Source organism: Aquila chrysaetos, chromosome 13 (genome assembly GCF_900496995.4).
Source record: "Aquila chrysaetos chrysaetos chromosome 13, bAquChr1.4, whole genome shotgun sequence".
Taxonomy (NCBI): domain Eukaryota; kingdom Metazoa; phylum Chordata; class Aves; order Accipitriformes; family Accipitridae; genus Aquila; species Aquila chrysaetos.
The window spans coordinates 22,109,462-22,128,771 of NC_044016.1; the positions used below are offsets into that span (position 1 = coordinate 22,109,462).

General features: G+C 51.4%; 2 protein-coding genes across 8 annotated transcripts; one reads left to right on the plus strand and one right to left on the minus strand.

Annotated features, from left to right (window-relative positions):
• Positions 1-2: 2 nt before the first annotated feature.
• Positions 3-4,887, minus strand: LOC115350319 (MAD2L1 binding protein). The gene is made up of 2 exons (XM_030035852.2): positions 4,337-4,887; positions 3-2,437 (listed from the first exon to the last, which is right to left on the minus strand). The coding sequence occupies exons 1-2, from the start codon at positions 4,739-4,741 to the stop codon at positions 1,907-1,909; spliced, it is 936 nt and encodes a 311-aa protein (XP_029891712.1). The 5' UTR covers positions 4,742-4,887; the 3' UTR covers positions 3-1,906.
• Positions 4,858-17,232, plus strand: GTPBP2 (GTP binding protein 2). Of its 7 annotated transcripts, none has more exons than XM_030035836.2 (12): positions 4,858-5,114; positions 8,717-8,743; positions 9,374-9,558; positions 9,864-9,972; positions 10,524-10,721; positions 11,003-11,177; positions 11,835-12,054; positions 12,498-12,633; positions 13,041-13,099; positions 13,853-14,024; positions 14,302-14,466; positions 14,897-17,232. In XM_030035836.2, exons 1-12 carry the CDS (start codon positions 5,040-5,042, stop codon positions 15,092-15,094), a joined length of 1,719 nt encoding a protein of 572 aa, XP_029891696.1. In that variant the 5' UTR covers positions 4,858-5,039; the 3' UTR covers positions 15,095-17,232. The 7 variants fall into 7 exon arrangements, with proteins under 7 accessions (XP_029891696.1, XP_029891701.1, XP_029891702.1 ...); XM_030035841.2 differs by lacking the exon at positions 4,858-5,114 and adding an exon at positions 5,166-5,568; XM_030035842.2 differs by lacking the exon at positions 4,858-5,114 and adding an exon at positions 5,604-5,697.
• The last annotated feature ends 2,078 nt before the right edge of the window (positions 17,233-19,310 follow it).

Genomic DNA, 19,310 nt, shown 5'->3' on the forward strand with positions numbered 1-19,310 from the left:
TACAGAAGCCAGCATTTTATTTTGATAATGATTATAGTACTAAACTTGTTAATCAAGTTCTAAAGCTCTTCATAAGACACACACACAAAAAGCATCTTGTCTTCTTTCATTCCCAGCACCATATCATTGCCGCATTCACAGTTCAAGTGTAACAGAATATGTAAACAGCTTAATGCAGCAACATTGCACTCATTTGGAGAAGAGTAGAAAGGAACTAGCCCCTTGCTCCTCAGAACTAAGGCTTCTGTTCAAAAGCTTCTTTAAATACTTGAGTGCTAGTATTCTTAAATATGCATTACAAGCAGCTTTTGTGGATGTGTAAAGGGTTTTGATCTCCTGAGCACAAACACTCCTACATTCAAGTTGTACTTCATTCAAGAGACCTGCGATTACATATTCAAGTGGGCAGCTGCACATAAGGCAGCTTTCTTCATTCTAGCAGTTTTTCCCCTAGAGCTAGCTTTAGCAGTTACTACACATTGTAAACAGTTGTTAATAAGGCAGAGACAGCACTCCTAGTGTTCTCCAAGCTCAAAAATATCAACTTAATTTTCCCTTAGTTCTATAATCTCATTCTTTTCCAACAGGTCAAAGTTAAAATATGCACCAAGTGTAGAGGGTTACCTCAACCCTTACCCTCCTTTTAAAGGATTTTTACCACCCCATCATGCAATTTTTGCTAGCAAGAAACTGCAAGCAACCTTGCTACCAGTAGGCTTGAGTTCCTCTTCAAATGGGATAGAGCTATTAAGCTCATGACATTACAGACACATACCCATCTGACTGAAGGTAACTCCACCAGGTATCTAGTTCTGACACACTATGCTCTAAGGGTTTCTCTCCCTCCCTCCCTGTCCCATTCTGCACTAGACACCAGGCCAGAAGAAAGGGTCAAGTTCTGCTTCCAAGCAATACATTCTGACTTAGAACAGGAATTTGACAGGTAAAGAGAGCACTGAACTTCATCACACTCCCTGCACCTCTTCTTCACATTTCAGAAACATTTACACTCTAAGATTTCCAAGACAAAGTAACCAAGAAACTAACTTTTTTGTTGTTAAGTGAGAAAAAAAACTAGAGTATTGGGACAGGAGTCCTAACTTCCTGTGAAGAGGGTTAGAGCAGAGACTGCTTACTTTTAATTTTAACTGTACATCTAACTGATTGTCAGGGCTGTTGGACTAAAGGTTAGTAAAAAAAACCAGGAAGATGTGCTTCCCTGCCTCTGCAGCACTGCTCAACCTCTTTTCATCACCAGTACAAGACCATGCCAGGGACAAGACCTCCCAATTGCTGAGAAGTCCCACTCTTTGGATTATTAAGTAACTGCAATTACATTATGGGGAAGTCTCATACGGGGAAGTCTCATTTTATCAATTAGATAGGCAAACACTTGAGTACTCAAGCCTGATCAGACTGCAGGGAAAGGTCTCCTTTTACAGGAATAGGGTAGGTAAGAATGGTTATGGCCTTTATAGTAAAGGCCAAGTGTATTAATAATCACATACATTATCTAGAGTCCCAATCAGCTAATGTAGTAATTATTACCAGAGAAATGGCTGCATTAAAACTCAGGAGACAGAACACTGTATCCAGTACTTGCCAGTTCAGTAAGTATATGGCAGGAAAGTTTTACTCCCAACAGACTAATTTGTCTCCTGTGCCACAACTCAGGTCCCTAAAGAATCACTGTATCTGTATGCAAGCGTGCCTTAAAGGGTATTTGCTTTCAACAATTCAGGACATGAAGACAGATTAATACAGTCGAGCTACAGGAAGGCAGTAGATGCCCTGGAGAAGAGATCCAGATAGATAAGAATATGCAGTTACATTTGACAAAGTTATTATCACTTAAGGCAGCACCAAAGGTTTTTCAATATTCCGTTAAAGTTCTACAGAGCACAGGTCACTCATGAAAGCCTTTGAGTGTCACGGGTGCTTGAAACCATACATAGTCCTCCCAAGTAGAAGTCATATGCTGAGGAGGCGAGGCACTTATGTTGATGTCTCCGTCACAGGACAAGTTAACAGTTAGTTTCCTCCCTCGGGTTGGCACTTTATAGTTGAGCTTGGGCCGGAACCAATCAACACCACAATCTCGGTGTCCTTGGAGCATAACAACAGTGCCCATGACAGGGAGAGCCTTAAGTTCACTGAAGACATCCGCAACAAAGAGTGAGTGAAAGAGCTTGCGAACACAGGATGCAGTTTTCAGGCTCTTCTCAGCACTGCCCTCACAGATACCCTCCAAGTTGAGCTCATAGAGCTCCTTGGGGCTCATGACATTGCCTCCAAGTAGAATAAGAACCCGAGGAACCAGTGTCAAACTAAACATTACTTCCAAGTGCTGGAGCACTCCCTCCAGCTCCATCAGCACCTGCTGGGACTTCTTGCTTGCCAGGTCCATGGAAGGTGGCTTCTTAATCACATCTCCACCCTGGAAAACAAAACAGATTAGTATATTTCATTATTTGGACATATTAGTCCTAATACACTCTTTGGAAAGGATGCCCTATCCCATCCCTGAAAGTTGTGAAAAATGATCATGTCCAAAACAGGATTCTAATTAAAGTCTATAATTTATTAAACGAATAGAGGCAAGCAAACAGCGCTGGGTGCACCGGGAGTCTCTGCTCTACCAAGGCACACACCGTCGGGTCTAATTGTGCAGGTTAAGTACAGGTTCTACATACATATTCACTAGATTTCTGAGAAATGTTATACATATTCATTAGTTTTCCGGGACACTATTAGCGTATGCAAATGTCCTTTATGCAGGCGCGTTGAAGGTCTCTGGTGGTCTTCCATAGTCTTCCTCACTTGTCCGCTATTTGACCCCCCTCAGGTGATTCTGCGCAGTATGGTCCTTTACATGTTTTGATACCGTAGGCTTAAGGGAAGTAGGAGGGTATGTATATAGTTCTTGCTTCCTGCAAAAGCCATATAACAGGAGGAAATTACGAAAGTTGGAAATGAAATAAAATCAGACATCAAGTAGAAACCAGAAAATACTTTACACGGTCTCTCGGAAGTAGTGGAATCCCATAGTTGCAAGAGAATTTGCAAAGGTTTAAAGAAAAGGGGGGGATTGATATAGAGAACGAACTGCTTATTGCTTAATGATTGTCTCTCTGTAACTTTACATACCAAGGACTGGTGTTTGTCAAGGATTAAGCCTGTCAGAGACTGGTACTTGGGAATGATGAGCAAGAAGGAACCATGAGTGATCACAAAACTTAATTAAATGTTTGATGAATTTACAATCTTGTTAAGAAGGCACAAGTAGAGGCCTTGCTTGAATAGATAGGGCTGGAAAAGATAAGAACTCCTGCCTTTGTTCCCGTCCTTGTAGATAATTTAGCTTAAACTAGCCACATGGTTCTATACCACTAATGAGAACTTAGATAATAAGAGCACTAACAAGCACTGATGTATCAAAACATGTAAAGGACCATGCTGCGCAGAATCACCTGAGGAGGGTCAAATAGAGGACAAGTGAGGAAGACTATGGAAGACCACCAGAGACCTTCAATGTGCCTGCATAAAGGACACTTGCATATGCTAATAGTGTCCCGGAAAACTAATGAATATGTATAACATTTCTCAGAAATCTAGTGAATATGTATGTAGAACCTGTACTTAACCTGCACAATTAGACCCACGGTGTGTGCCTTGGTAGAGCAGAGACTCCCGGTGCACCCAGCGCTGTTTGCTTGCCTCTATTCGTTTAATAAATTATAGACTTTAATTAGAATCCTGTTTTGGACATGATCATTTTTCACAAAGTCAATGAAGGTTCAGAGGGTTTTATGCTCCTTTTAAGAGATATAGCTACCTATAGAATCAGGACATCTAAAAGGAACACACAGGGCTGCTTTATAGCTGCTCAGTTTGAATCTGAATTACACTACTGATGAATTCCCACAAGAATTAGAAACCCTGTATTTTAAAGATCAGCTATTACTTCAAAATCACTTAAGATTAAAAAAAAAAAACTTTTCTTCAAGTGGTTTGAGCAACAAAACAGTAACATGCTTTGAGGAGAAACTGGGACAACAAAAGATAAACAGTAACTTGTTGAGACCTTTAACCACCTAACCGAAAGCTTTTTTTTTAATTTTTTTTAAATGAAGTTGTGGTAACATTTAGCGATACAGCTACAAGGAGCGCTTTTCTTTAGAAGCAGCTGACATATTAAAATACGATTTACTGAGGTAGAATAGTTAGCCGAGAGGCAAAACTCAAATGCCGCAGCCTCTGCACCACGGCCACCCCTGGGCCCAGGGGTCCCTGTCGGTCGCCGCCCCCCCACCCCGGGCCGCCACGGCCCCCTCACCTGCGCCGCCCGCCGGCAGAAATAGGCGAGCTGCTCGTAGGGCAGCGGGAGCTGGTGCCGCTGGTACAGGACGTGCTTGAGGAGTTCGCAGGCGAAGCGGCAGCAGCTCTCCCGGCTCACAGCGCCCGGGAACACGACGGACACCGAGGGGCAGGCCGCCACCGGCCCGCTCCGCCGGGGCCTCAGCCCGCCACCACGATCCAGGGCCGGTGGCACCGCAGCTATGAGGAGCGGGGATGTGGGAGAAGTCGCTCGGGCAGGAACAGGAACCACCGCAACGCCAGGAGCCGCCATTTTCTGGCCAGCGGAAGGCGGCCGGCTGGGATTTGAATGGCCGCCGCCGCGGGGCATCATGGGAGTAGTGGAGTGCCCAACCGGTGCGGCTTCCGGCAGTGTGGGCGCCATGTTTGGTGAGGGGGAGTGGGGATTCCGCCCGGCGGCTCGCCCCGGCCTAGCAGGAGGAGGACCTGTGAGCAGCCCAGTCCAGCCCTGGGGCGCGGGGCGGGCTGGCCAGGCAGGCCTGCTTCTCCTGCCCTGGGCTTGGCAGCCGCGCGGGGAGCAAGTGCAGGGGCCGTTGCCGGGATGCTCGGTGGGGCTAACGACCGCCGCGCTGAGGGAGGTACCGCGGCGGCCGCGGCAGGCCCGGGTGCCCCAGCCCGGCCAGGGGCGCTGTCAGCTGCGGCTGCCTCCTTGCAGAGATGCTATGGGGGCTCCGGAAGAACAGGTCAACTGCGGTTTTCCGTTCTGTGCTGAGGCTCACCCGGAGCACATCTGCAAGGTGCGCGGCAGTGAGGGGGAGCAAGGACTGGCCGGCCGCCTCCGGGCCGCTGAAGTCCCTCCGCCTCCCACTGGCAGCCCTGTTGGCTCCCGTCCCTTGCAGAGGAACTCCCTTCCCCGCGGCGGGCTCTCCTTCTCCCGCAGCTGGGAGGCGGAGGCGGGGAGCGCGCAGCGAGTGGGAGCTGCCGTGTTTGGAAACAACGTGGCCGCAGCCCCATTGGGTGCTGCCTCCAAAACACGGCGAGGGGAGGGCGGTCGCTGCCGGTGGGTGGCGGGAGGAGCCGCTTCCCGGCGTTGACGGCGGGCGAGGTTACTTTACAGAAACCTTGGCTGTCTGTTAAAAGCGCCAAAGAGTGTGAAAGTTTTACAATAGTCAAGCGTCGCCCTCCCCAGGGGATGCGAGGGAGAAAATCGAGGCTCAGTGGCGGTGGTATCGGAGGCTGGCGGAACACTCGGTGAGCGGATGCGGCGCGCGGCAGGAGGGTCTTCTGCTGTCCCGTCCCCCCCCGCGCCTCCTCGGCAGGAGCTTAAGGCGGCCCGTGGGATAGCTCTGTACGGGACTGCTGCCGGTGTGGAGTTACGAGGTACCTCTAATGCCAAACGCCTTCAAAAACGTTCCAGCTCCCCGACGCCGGTCAGAACGGGTGGTGACGGTTCGCTGTCACTGAGCAGGGGATTCGGGGCTCTGCGCCGCCGCAAAGCCTGTGAACTGCCAAAGGGGAAACCCGCGGGCACCGGCAGATCCCGGAGGGCAGGGCTGGGGGAGCGGCGGCACCCAGCTCATTGTGCGCCGCGGCCGCCACGGGGCGCTCCCTCCCTCGGACTCCAACTCCCACCTGCCCCCGCGGGGGGAGCCCATGAAGGAGTGGGCGGGGCGCGCCGCGGGGCGTGCCGGGAGTTGTAGTTCTGAGGGGCGGGGCGCGCCGGGAGCCGTAGGCGGGCGGGACTCAGTTTCCCGTGGCGCCGCGCGGCGGTTGCTGACGCCGGGGCCGGGGCGGTGGGGCTGGGGCGGGGAGCCCGGGCGGGGAGCGGGCGCCGCACCGGGGCGGCGGGGCCGCGCCGGCCGCCATGGACTCACGGGTGTCGGAGCTGTTCGGGGGCTGCTGCCGGCCGGCGGGCGGCGGGGCGGGCGGGCCGTTGCGCGGGCGCGGGGGAACAGCGCCCGGCGGCGGCGGCGGCGGCTCGAAGGCGAAGAAGAAGAACGGGCGGAGCCGGGGGGGGAAGGCCAACAACCCGCCGTACCTGCCGCCCGAGGTGAGTTCCCCCGGCCGGGCCAACGGCCGCCGCGTCCCGTCAGCCGCGTCCCCCGCCCGGAGGGGGCGTCCCCCGCCCCGGGGCCTGGCGCCGCGGGGGCCCGCGCCGCTCCTGTCAGGGCCGGGCAGGGCCCCGGGGGCTGACGGGGGCGGCGGGATGGCGTCCCCCCGAGCGGCTCCGTGCGACGCGGGCTTGCCGCCCCGCGGCAGCCCCGGAGCCTGGCAGGTTTGGTCGCGGGTCAGGCTGGAGGCAGTTTCTGGAGAGGTTCGGCCGAGGGTCCCGGTGGTGTTGGTGCAGGGTCGTGCCGGGGTTGGGCTAGCAGCCTTGCGGGTGGTTCTGCAGGCCCGGCCCCGAGAGCGGTGTGCCCTCCTGCCCCGGTCTCCGGGGGTGGCAGCACACAGTGCTTGTGCCCCCAGTGCCAGCGAGCTCCCTGCGTGGTCCACCAAACCCTGTCCATTGGTAGTATCTCGCTGCGTGATGTCCGTCTGCGGGTGCTTTACCGTCTGGGAGCTAAATAGCTTCGGAAATAAAGCTTTGCTCAACTCGTAGTCCCGAGCACCATGTTCACATCCCTCCGAGAGCCGATCTGGTGCATCTAAGTCCCTTTCCAGCTGCCAAACTCATAGGCATTGCTCAGCAGGTTCTAGTGACTCCCTTCCCAGCTAATTCGGCAACTGTCTTACGTGGAGATGCAGACAGTACTGACAGAATGTGAGGCACTTGGCTCTTGCAGCAGGAAAAAATGGCATTGGTAGTAAGTGGGTGTGTTGGTTAGTTCAGGCAGTTGGCACCGCACTAATAGGACTGCCACTGTGGGGAGCATTACATTGCCCTGGAGTCGATTGTTTGGCCTCACTCGCTGAGCTTTCTGTAAAATATGTTAGAGCCTGTGCTGGGAGGGAGCAATTCCTCCACAACGCAGGGCTGTGACTCTTGGCAAGAAGGGAAAACAGCGCTTTGCTACTGTTAGATCTTCTCCATGGGCAGGATTGTCCCCTGCAGCTGCAGTTTAGTTTTTGTTCCTTTTAGCCGAAGGCTGGACAGCCCCCTGTGGTTTCAGCACAGCTTCCTGTCCCTGGCTACCCTGTGCAGTATGTGGCCCAGCAAGTCTAGGCTTGTTGCTTTTCCAGTCTCAGCTGCCTTGAAAGAGACCCACCCCCTTATTTAGGTGACAGCGCAGTATGTGAATGTGTTTTTCTTGGAGCTGGAAAGTTGATAGATAGTAAGAGAGGAAATCCTTCTGCAAGTACCCCTTTCTCACTGCATAGCTCTGCTGCCCGGGAGCTGACCTGACAATTCAGAACTTCTTTCTGTTGGCCTTTTGCCACCATAAGCACTGCTGTGGTTAGGAGCTGAGCTAGAGGGCTATTGCCTCTCCTGACATGCAAATCAGTGTCCAGAGAAAAGGAGTTGCTTAGTGTTGGTGGCCCCATTTAGTCTGCCAGAGTACTTGGCTTCCTGCAGGCTCCAGCCCTTTCTCAGTGGTCCTTAGACCAAATCAGTGGAAAAATTACTTCAATATTGGCTATACGTTCTCTTTGGAAAGCTGGAGCCTGTTGTGTTTGCAGTGAGCTTTATGAGTACCCAGGCCATTCTCTGACAACCCAGTCAGGCTCCCGCCCTTCCTGGAAAAGTTCTTCTGAGCAGGTTGTGTACAGACAGTCCCGATCAGGTCTGGTTCTCCAGAACTGCCAGGCCAGTGACCAGCCTGCTTTACTGCAAAGAAGCCAATAGCTTGCTGCTTTATGTCTGTAGTCCTTCTCTCTTGCAGAGAGAAGATATGCGAGGATATGGAAGTCATGGAGTCAATGAAAAACTAACTGAGGGAGGGAGGGTATCAGTGTGCAGGAGAGGAGGCAGCGACTTTTGTTCCCCGTCCCCTGTTTCTGTGCACATTCAGTGGATGGAAGCTGGTGGATAGGGTGGGAGTGGGGTGCTGTGGGTGGCATTGTGGGTCATGGATGGGTGAGAGGGGAGACTTTTAATCATCTGCTGGCCTGTGCCTTTTTGAAACTGGAACTCTCTCTCTGTGACTGTTAGACTGGACCTATTCTTTACTGGCAGTTAAAAAAATCCCCCCAAAACAGTATTATCCCGTGTCCCTCTCTAGTTTTGTCCTCTGGTTTTCATCATGTGGGATGCTAACAGCAGAAACAAACCTAAAGTAAGTTCCAGTTGTGTAGGAATGAATGGCAGAAGAGGCTGTGACCTAACACGGTATATTTCTGCCACTTTCCCTCTCTCTGAAACCATCAGCACGAGCTGCAGAGTATCTGGACAGCTGGTGCTTAAAGAAGTCCCTGCTGGCGCAGCATCTAACCTTTCTGTCTTGTTTTATTCTCTGACCAGGCAGAAGATGGGAACATCGAGTACAAGGTGAGCCCTTTGAGGTTGCAGAAGGAGGTCTTCCTCCCAGAGGGTTATTTTGCAGTAAATTCACCAAAGACAGCATATGGGGAGCACGTCCAAGGAAGGGACAGAAAAGTAGACACTGTACTAAGTAACTATCAGTCATCTTCTGTGTCTAGCAATACGCAGTATGTGGAGCTGAAAGGATTTGATCTCAGTACTCATTTTTAGGAATCTGTTTTAGGAGATAAGACCCACTGTGTTTTTCCTGAAATCTTCTTCCTTTTGAGAGAGAGTTGCAGGTGTCCCCGATAATAATTTGTCACTTTCTTGTGGCTGTTCTGCCATTTGCACTTACTTGGTTCCTGTGTCAGAAATAGGTCCCACAGTGTTGTCTTTACCCCCACAGCAGGCAGGGTACAGATCCCTTTGGCAAGATGCAGGAAAGTTGTTCTACCATATGTATGCACCTTTGTGAAACCCTTTCTCACCTGTCCTATGGCTTCTATGCAGACACTAACATGGGCTGTGTTTTCCAGAGGTGGGTCAGAGTTGGCGGCATTGCTTCATGGTGTTGGGTTAGGGAGTTGCTGGCTTGGGCAATGGGATTCCCTCTGCATCCAGGCTGTGACTATAACTAGCCCCTCTGTTAAACAGCTAAAGCTAGTGAATCCCTCGCAATATCGCTTTGAGCACCTGGTGACACAGATGAAGTGGCGACTACAGGAAGGCCGAGGTGAGGCTGTCTATCAGATCGGCGTGGAGGACAATGGGCTGCTTGTGGGCCTCTCAGAGGAGGAGATGCGTGCCTCACTCAAGACACTGCGCCGTATGGCAGAGAAGTACGTGTTCCCTTACATCTGCAGGACCCGCAGGCCTAAACAGCCTCCAGTAGAGAGGCTCGGCCCCAGGAGTCCCCTGAGGAGCTGGTGGCTCCATTCTACAAAGCCCCTGTATGACTGAAATTCCCTCATCATGAGGCTCTGGAAATACAAAGGCAGTTATAGGGCTTTTGGCTGGAAGCTTGAGGCTCCCTTCCCTGCTATCCCCAGCTTTCATCCCATTCATTTTGCCAGCTGTGATTCTAGAGGTGCAAGAGTTGCCGAGTACAAGTGTATCTCACTCCTCCTTTTCATGTTTATGGCAGGGTTGGGGCTGACATTACGGTGCTGCGGGAGAGGGAGGTCGATTACGACAGTGATGTTCCAAGGAAGATAACGGAGGTGCTTGTCCGAAAGGTGCCTGACAACCAGCAGGTAGGGACCTGCAACTTGGCCATCCTCTCCTGCTGGAGACTTAGAGGCTTCATACAAGCAGCTCCCTTTTGGGATGGGAGCCCAAACCCTAAAGGCACTTTGTCATAGATTGGCCCATAGCAGATGCTTTAAAGACCTGCCAGAGGGAGGCTTGATGATAATGCTTTTCATCTCCAAGATTGTGGTTGAGGCAGATAGCAGTAGAGGAGATCGCCTGGATCAGAAGTGAGAAATTATTTCACTTCTATAGCAACAGTTCTGATGCAGGCCAGTGTGCAAACAAGGAAGGATTTAGAGTTCCTGCTGCAGCAAATGATCCTTTTTGTTATATCAAAGCCTGATGTGTCACATCACAACTCTAGAGAGTGTATCGCAACTCCTAGACAGTGGTTTGCTGGAAGCAAGAGCAGAATCCGAGCAAGATTACACCGCAGAGTATCCATCAAGGAGGGAAGCTCTCTGAGGCACATCTCCACTGCCATGTAGTGTTCAGTGCACACCCAGCACAGCAGTGGTTAAATTTCATGATTTCTCTGTTCTTCTTCCTGTAGTTCTTAGACCTGCGAGTAGCTGTGCTGGGGAATGTGGACTCAGGGAAGTCAACCCTGTTGGGTGTCCTAACGCAAGGAGAGCTGGACAATGGGCGGGGCAGAGCACGCCTCAACCTCTTCCGGCACCTCCATGAAATCCAGTCAGGAAGAACATCGAGCATCAGCTTTGAGATCCTTGGCTTCAACAGCAAAGGAGAGGTGAGAGAGCGGGCTGCTGTACTCAGAAAGCTGGAGGAGAATAGAACTACCCTCCTGTTAAGACCGTGAGTGGGGCATGAGGGAAGAGAGGGGGCACAGCTCTGTGTCCCTTTAGCCGAACCCAATTGCTGCTTGTCCATTTGAAACAGATGTCATTTCTTGTACCCATGGTGAATGATCTCTCCTCACTAATTCTGAGGTCAAAGTGGATAGATAAGAGCTGGGTTTTCTTCACTTGCCTGCTGGGGCTCCTTCTCTCACCAAGTCCTTATGTTCCTCAGGTGGTAAATTACAGTGACTCCCGAACAGCAGAAGAGATCTGTGAGAGTTCTTCCAAAATGATCACTTTCATTGACCTGGCTGGCCACCACAAGTATCTGAAAACAACCATCTTTGGCCTCACCAGCTACTGCCCGGACTTTGCTATGCTGGTGGTTAGCGCTAACACTGGCATTGGTGAGTATTGCTCTGCCTGCATGGATTGACAGCAGTGTGTGAAGAGAAATGGAGAATGGGGAGAGTGGGTCATTGTTAGCTGGGAATGGTTGTCAGAAAAAAGTATTAGTCTGGAAGCCTCCACTGATTTCTTGTAAGGCAGTGCCTATGAGTGCCTGGGAGGGGAGCAGAGCTGGGATACTCTTACCAGCTGTGGACCGCATTAAACTGTACCCTGGACAGAGAGGCTTTGTTTGGAATTTGAGGCTCTGTTTGTCAGAAAAAAAGAAAAAAAAAACCCAACAAAAAAACCTTTGACATGTTCTTAGGGGTGCTGAATCCTGAAGCCTTGTAAAAAGGCAGGTGGAGTTCTCCCACATCTTTCCTTTACATTTTTGTGGCTGTTTTCTGGCAAACTCTAGCTCAAGAATGAAAACTACTGTATCTTTCTGAAGCAAACAGATCAGTCACAAAAACTCTTGGTGGTTTTTATTTCTCTGGACTGATGTTTGGTTTCGTTTAAAAGAATTATTTTGACTTTTCATTGCGTGATGAACTAAACAGTTAGGGTGAAATCTCTAGAGTGGGCCTGTGGAAGAGCCAGGAGACATAGCTGTCACATAAACAAGCAACAGTGATGACTGCTACTGCACCTACACTCTCACTTGTCTCCTGCAGCAGGAACAACACGAGAGCATTTGGGCTTGGCCATGGCCCTCAAGGTCCCCTTCTTCATTGTCATCAGCAAAGTTGACTTGTGTTCGAAAGCCACCGTGGAACGCACAGTGAAGCAGCTGGAGCGAATCCTGAAGCAGCCAGGCTGCAACAAGCTCCCCCTGCTTGTGAACTCAGATGACGATGCTGTTACAGCAGCACAGCAGTTTGCACAGTCTCCCAAGTAAGGGACCTTTCCTTTCTTCTGCTGGGAGCAGGCAATTCAGACTGGGCTGCAGTGCAGAGCTGGGGAAGGGCAACCACAGGGGAGGTGACCACATCTTGAACATCTTGGCTCCTCATCGAGTTTCCTACCTTTGCATTCTCTAAGAAGGCATTTTCACCTCCCAGGCCTTTTTCTGGGCTCTGAGAGTAGAAGGTGCCCAAGGCTGCACTGGAGTTACTCCTCCATAACAGAAGTGTGGGTTGGCAGGGGATTGGTGCCTCGACCAACCATTGAGGCAGGGGTTATCACAGAGTTGTACCTAGCCCATGTGCCCTCCTGCTCTAGCCATTGATCGCTGTAGTCTCTGTCCTCTTGCTGGACTCGGTAGATTCAGAATCCCAGCCACCTTCTGCAGCTGCGCTCTGGCCTTCTGCTTATTCCTGTCTATTTGTGTCTGACAGCATCACCCCAATCTTCACACTGTCTAGTGTTTCTGGGGAGAACCTGGATCTCTTGAAAGTCTTCCTTAACATCCTCCCTCCACTGACCAACAGTAAAGAGCAGGAAGAACTAATGCAGCAACTCACAGAGTTTCAGGTGCGTAAGGGTAGTTTGTTTCCAGTTCTGGTACTGCACTCATTGCTGTGACGTGACAAAATCTGGGGGATCTGGACACCATGGGGAGAGACGTGGTGAACTCCTGGACTATTGAGAGATGTGAAAGTAAAGAAAGGACTCAGTCCTTGAAAAAAGCCTGTTAGGCTGGGCTCTGTCCTAACCAAGGGATGCCTATCACAGGGATAAGATTGTTTCTCTGGTTGCCACTTAAAAGGCAGAGGTTCCTCTAATGGGAAGGTAGTGGGAGCTGGTGAAAGCTCTGAGATGGTGTCTGATGACCAGCAGAGAGCTCACCTCCCTCTGCACAAGGGTTAGGCTCCTTGGCCTCATTCTGGAGTGCTATTTCACAGCTGTCTGAGCAGCTTGTTCTTGTTGCTTTGCTGCAGGTTGATGAAATTTATACTGTGCCAGAGGTGGGGACTGTTGTGGGAGGAACTCTGTCGAGGTAAGTGAGGCCAGGCAGACAAGTGTGGGTGTGAATGGTTGCTGGAGTTCCCACAAAGTTAGAGTCACCCACTGCGGAAGTGGAAGCAGTGCAAGGCTCAGTCCTGTCTGCTGCCAGATGACTGCACCAAGTGAGGGTAAAGCCCTAGCAGGTGCTGGGAGGTGCCATGAGCAGACTATTGATCATGTGGTGGCAAGGAGAGAGTCTGCTTTAAAGTTGCTGGATTAGGAATGTGACCTGTAGCATGCTGAAGGAAGGCGTGCTGGGACCCAGAGGCAGCAGAGGTTAGCCATGATCTCAAGGTGTTGCTTTCTTCCTTCCTCAAGCAGAGAGAGGAAATGTAGAGGACAAGTCCTCTGATCCCAGCAGTGGTTAACTGCATACGACCCCATAAGAAGGCAGCTGTCCCTCAGTGTTCGGGAGTGATCAGAACAGTTTGGCCACCAGCGCATCCACACAGAATGGGCGTCAACTGCAGTCTCTCCAGCAGAAACGATGCAGTGTGGCAGAGCACTAGGGACAGAATGGCCCCTGTCTGTACCTGGTATTCTTAGGGGTGATAGTGTGGCTTTCACTCCTACTGTAGGAAATCCCTGTTCCTACCAGCTTTGCATCCCTGTTAGTTGGTCCCGGGTAGGAGTCCAAGGACACTCACGTCCTTGGCCCTGGGGAGTGTGTTTAGGTTGATCTTGGAGGGTGAAATTTCTTCCTTGTCTCCTGATGAACTCCGTCCTGCTCTTCTGCCCTGGGCAGTGGGATCTGCCGAGAAGGGGAGAACCTGGTGGTCGGTCCCACTGATGACGGGAAGTTCCTCCGGCTGAAAGTGTGCAGTATCCAACGCAACCGCTCTGCCTGCCGCGTACTGCGGGCTGGGCAGGCAGCCACGCTGGCCCTCGGACCCTTCGACCGCTCCCTGCTGCGCAAGGTGAGTCCTGCTGTTGCCAGGTTGATCACCGGGTCCAGTGAGCAGGACTGAGGCTTCCCTGGAGATCCCCCATTGGTAGGGTGGGAATGAAGTAGGGGTGTTTACAGGCAACTTGCTGGAAGGGGAGGAAACGGCCAGGCTATGAAGTAGGATGACTGCAAGGCTGAGAATGGGGTGCAAGCCCAATTGGAGAGTGGAGATGTGTTTGTGATTTTGGTGGCTGTTCAGAAGCAAGGGGAGTGGCCCTAACTGGTCTGAGCTTTGGGTTGTTGTGCAGGGCATGGTCATGGTGAGCCCAGAAATGAACCCCACCATCTGCTCAGTGTTTGAAGCCGAGATCGTGCTGTTGTTCCATGCCACGACTTTCCGGAAGGGCTTTCAGGTGACGGTGCACGTGGGGAATGTGCGACAGACTGCTGTTGTAGAGAAGATCCATGGAAAGGTAGGCATGGGAGGGAAGGGGAGGAAGATGGACCTGCCTGTGGGGTTTGCTGGGATTCCACCATGTCCTCTAGTAAAGCTAGGGGCTACTGGTATCTTGAGTAGCTGAGTCCCTTCCTAGGAGCACACTCCATCCCTTTATCCTGCCCATTTGGTTGCTTTTCCTCCCAACATGTTAAAAGAATTCCTTCCTCACAAAACAAGCTGCGTGATGGACTACAGCAAGACTGTGAAGGGAGGTGAACTCTCCATTCTCCAGAGCCTGTGTCTTCCTGTCTCGCCTTATGCATACAATAATGGGAAGGGCTCAAGCCATGCAGTCTGAGGGAGGCAACCTGGTCATTTGCCTCAACTTCTTAGCATCCACATGCACCTCTCCTGCATGCATTGGTATGGTAGCTGGGTCTAAGCTCTCCCCTTTTTCTTTTCAGGACAAGCTGCGGACAGGAGAGAAGGCAGTTGTCCGTTTCAGGTTCATCAAGCATCCTGAATACTTGAAGATCGGAGCCAAGCTGCTTTTCCGTGAAGGAGTCACCAAAGGCATTGGGCATGTCACTGACCTCCAAGCCATCATCACCAAAGAAAACGGCCTGGAGGAGTCCCTGGGGCCTGGACAGCTGAGCTTCTGACTACCACTAAGTCAGAGAGATCTCCACTCACCAACACCTGGGGAGAAGGATGGAAGCTCCTGTGGCTCTCTGAGTGATGCCTGGAGCTGCTGCTGTTCCATTCTAGCATGGGTGTCCCTCCTCCGCACTGTGAGATGGAGCCTGGGAGAGTTTCTCACATTCAGTGCCGTACATGGGGCAATTTAAGCATGTTCTCCACATTGCCTGCAGCTTTCATTACTCTGTCCTCCTTCAGAATAGATCAGAGGCACCTGCAGACCTGGGCAGGCAAGTTCTGGCTTTGTTTACTGTTTGAAAATTACTGGTTGGGAGGAGGAGAACCCTTGAAGACTAGCAGTGAAGGGATGTTTTTCCATCTCTCACACAAGATCTGGTCCCATTTCTGCTCTCTGAGCACTAGGTTGGTAACAATCCTCTCTTGAGTCATCCTGCAGCACATCCCTCTGGGCAGGGGATGGAAGAGGCCCTGCTACCCACAGCAGGGACTTGCTTGAACTTCTCAAAACGCATTCAGGACACTTTTTAACCGTTTTAATCTCGGTTGGCTTTAATCTGCTGTGTGTCCATTTGTGTGTTGGTTTTGCATTACTCCAATCTGAGTGTCTTACTGTTGGACAAGTGTCCTGTTCCCCACTCACATGTACACACCTTCAGCATCCCATTTTCCGACTCCCGGGAAGCTGCGGCTGCTCCGAGTGGCACAGCTTCCCGATGTAATGGTGTGAAGGCAAGGCAGAGTTGGTACTTGCATCTGTTCCTTGCAGCAGCTGGGCAGGAGGCCATTCTGTGGAGCAGAGCGGAGCCTGGGCCTGTGCTGGTGTGTGCAGGTTCTTTCTGTGGATGTTCAGCTGCAGGTGTCACCTGCATGTCTGCAGCAGTGGTTTGCAGTGGGCTACCTGGTGTGGCTATTCCAGGGCCCGGCCCAGCTTACTCCTCATATGCTTGCCTTAATGTGTGAGGAGGACAGGCTGTGTTACTAACACAGAACCAGGTGACTTCTATTGTTTAGATGTGATTTGACAGTGGCGTGATTTTATTTCTGTTTCTCCTCGAGAAAGACTTCTTATCTTTCCCTTGCCACTGGGGTTTGTTGTCAGAGGAAAGTTGGTGTTGCCAGCAAGGACTCTGTGCACAAGAGTGGAGCACATTTGTCCCCCACTCGCTGTTGTGCAGCTCCCCTGTGTGACTGTTACTCTGGGCCACTCGTAGCTTGGAGGGTGCAGCAGGGGCGGTATAGCTGTACATAGGCTTTTGATTTTCTTGTTGACTGTTAGACCAAATGTGTCAGCTGTGAGCAACAGGCCTTCAGCCAGCCCTGTCACATGGCATGGTGGCCTGCCAGCCCTGACTGAAGGGAATGGCGAGGGCCTGTGATAGCACTTGGACACCCCAACAGCCCTTCTACCATCCTGAGAGCAAGTTCTGCTTCTGGGCTGCTGGCACAGGCAGTGCCTGTGGGGCTGAGCAGCCCATGCTGATCTGTAGATGTCACAAAGCAGCGCTCTCCACTGGGCTGGGCTCGGCTCTAACAGATGGGGAGGTGGCAGCTGCACCCTGCAAAGAGCATGCTGGGGTGTGGGGAAGCCAGTGAAATGGTAGTATACATGAAGGGACTCAGAGGCAGCTCAGTAGTGATGGGAATGACCTGTCCCTTGGGGGGAGCACTGACCCAGCTGAAAACTCTGCTTGTTCCCCATCAGCCCAGCAGTGTGACAGGAGTTGCTGGCTCAGGGTCACTGCTCAAGCAGAATCCCTCTTTCTTCCCATCCTGGCAGTGCTCTGGTGTTACAGTGACATGGTCTTTCACCCATGCCTGCAAGGAAAGGCCCCAGCTGCCAGCAGGCTCTTCCCTTTGGTGCTAGTGGGTCACAAAGAAAGCTGCCTGGGGGGGGTGTACCCCAGCTGTTCGCAGCAGCCCTGGTGTTTTCTGCCCCAAAGCAGGCATGGGGTGCTGTGACCTCCTCTGAAATAGCTGATGGCTAGTCTCACCTCATCCCTGCCATCTGTGACATGACTGTTCTTGGTGCCATGCTCTTCATAATTGCTGTTTTGTTGTCTTGAATTTTTCTAATGCTGGGGGTTGTCCCTGTTCCCCAAGCATCTATATACAAATGTACAGAATAAAGATGTTTTATTGAGCTTGCTGGCTGAGTTGTACAGTAAGTGAGGGTGGAGCTGGGCTCTTGCCCTGCTGCTCTTGGAGCTGGGTCATGGTTAGAGATGGCTGCCCTTCAACCCTTCCTAAGCTTCCTGCATTCAGACCTATAAATACCATCCTGTGGCATGGAAGGAATGCACGCACACTGCTGTTTACAACTGTGCTCTCCTGGCTTATCTGAACAAGCCTGGGTGTGCAGCCTGGGGTGACAGGCAGCCATGTCACTCTGAGCACAGCACTTCGGGCTGTTGTGGGTGGAACAGGCTGTGGTGAGTGCTTCCTTGCAGTCACAAATTCCCTCAGAGCCTAATTAAAGGGATGCTTTCTAGGGCACACAACTTGTGATTTGTTTTTGAAATGGCTTCGATCTTGAGGGGTTTGTGACTAACTTCTCTCCATGAGAACAGGTTGTTCCCTTGGGACAAACAGAGGCAGAAAGGCTTCCCTGTGGAGGTGACTTGTGTCAGTGAAGGGATTTGCCCATTCTCAACTTGTTTTGTGTCAGGTAGTAGCATCTGCAGAGTCTGGTCCTGCCAGACACTTAGGAAATGAGATGTGCCACTGTCACAGGAGCATGAGGCAACCCTGCCAGACTGGTTACTATTTCTCTTTACGTGAGGACTTTGGGCAACTTGTCGCTTTGCAATGTGAGGACTGTCATTAATGGGAGTGACTCTGTAATTCCTTCCTCTGCTGATTACCAGCAGAGCTGCACGCACCAGAATGAGCTTCTTGTGCTTCCTGAAATCTCTCAACAACTTTGTCAAGTGTTAGACCCCCAATGACAGTAACGTAGCAGCTTCCCAGCACAGGCTGTCTGCTGGAAGGAGGGCAGCTCAACAGCTGCAAGTAGGATGGTGCAGTTCAGAAAAGAAGGGGAAACAGCACATGCAAATACAGCTGCACTTTGCATCATTATCTGCTGCCTGAAAGGCGCTCTCTCCCCCTGCTGAGGGAGGGGAAGCCTGCAGCTGATGAAACTGCAAAGTGTGTTTCCAAACCCCACCCAGTGCTGCCTTGACGTGGCACGTTCCTTCCCCCTGCCCTAAGAGCCGAGTTCAAATTATTGGCAGCAGCACTTCTAGGAGAAGCCAGCAGGCTCCAGGCAGCTCGTGGTGTAGCATGGAGCTGAGCCCTGCCGGGCAGCTGAGGGCAAGCACATCTCTTGCCCTGGAGCTATTCTCACCCTCTCTTAGCGCCTGTTAGTCAGCTCGATGATATTCTGCTTTGTTGGCTCTGTTGTAATTTGTGGAGCATGGGGACAGCCACTCTGATGTGAACTGTGGCCCAGAGAGCTGAACAAGTCATTCAGCAGAGCATGATCAAAACAGATACCTGTCATCAAGTTGCATGTAATATCACCCAGAGTCTGGGGAGGAAGTAAAATGGGGTTATACACTCTTTCTGCAATGGAGGAAAGCTTTCACAGAGGGCTGTGTGACTCTGGCATGTTTCCCATCCCTTCCATGAGGAGTCTAGCAGTAGACTGTTTATGTGTCAATAACAATTATCAGGAACCAGTGCTGTGATTTCAAAAAGCCCAGCAAAAAGTATGCCCATGCAGCTCCAGCTTCCTCAACTCTTAGACAGGAGCAGTCTCTCTTGTGCACTCCAGAGCTGGTGATAAGCATCACACAATGGACTGCTATACAGAGGGAATTGCCAAACCGCCTATAACAAAAATCTTGAGGTGGGGGAGGTGTAGAATAAAAATCAGTGTCTTCCAGGTGGAGAGGACCCACAGGGCTAAGCTACCATATGTAAGTTTTACAGTAAGGGCAAAGCCTGCAACTGCAGCCAGAGGAGAACCACCATGACGTGAAGGCTTCATACTAAGTGACTGGATAGGGGTTCAAGCCTAGGCTTGGCTGGTGATGCCCTAGGATAAGCCACTGTACTTACAGTGCCTGCTTTTACAGTAGGAACAGAAAGCTGAGCAGTGATGCTATGGAAGTACCCATGGCAGGAAGTAGAGGCGAGTACAATGCAGCTTCTGGTAGCACCAAGCAGGCAGAGGCAAAAGCTAGCTGCCACCAGCTAAACTGGGTACGTCTAGCA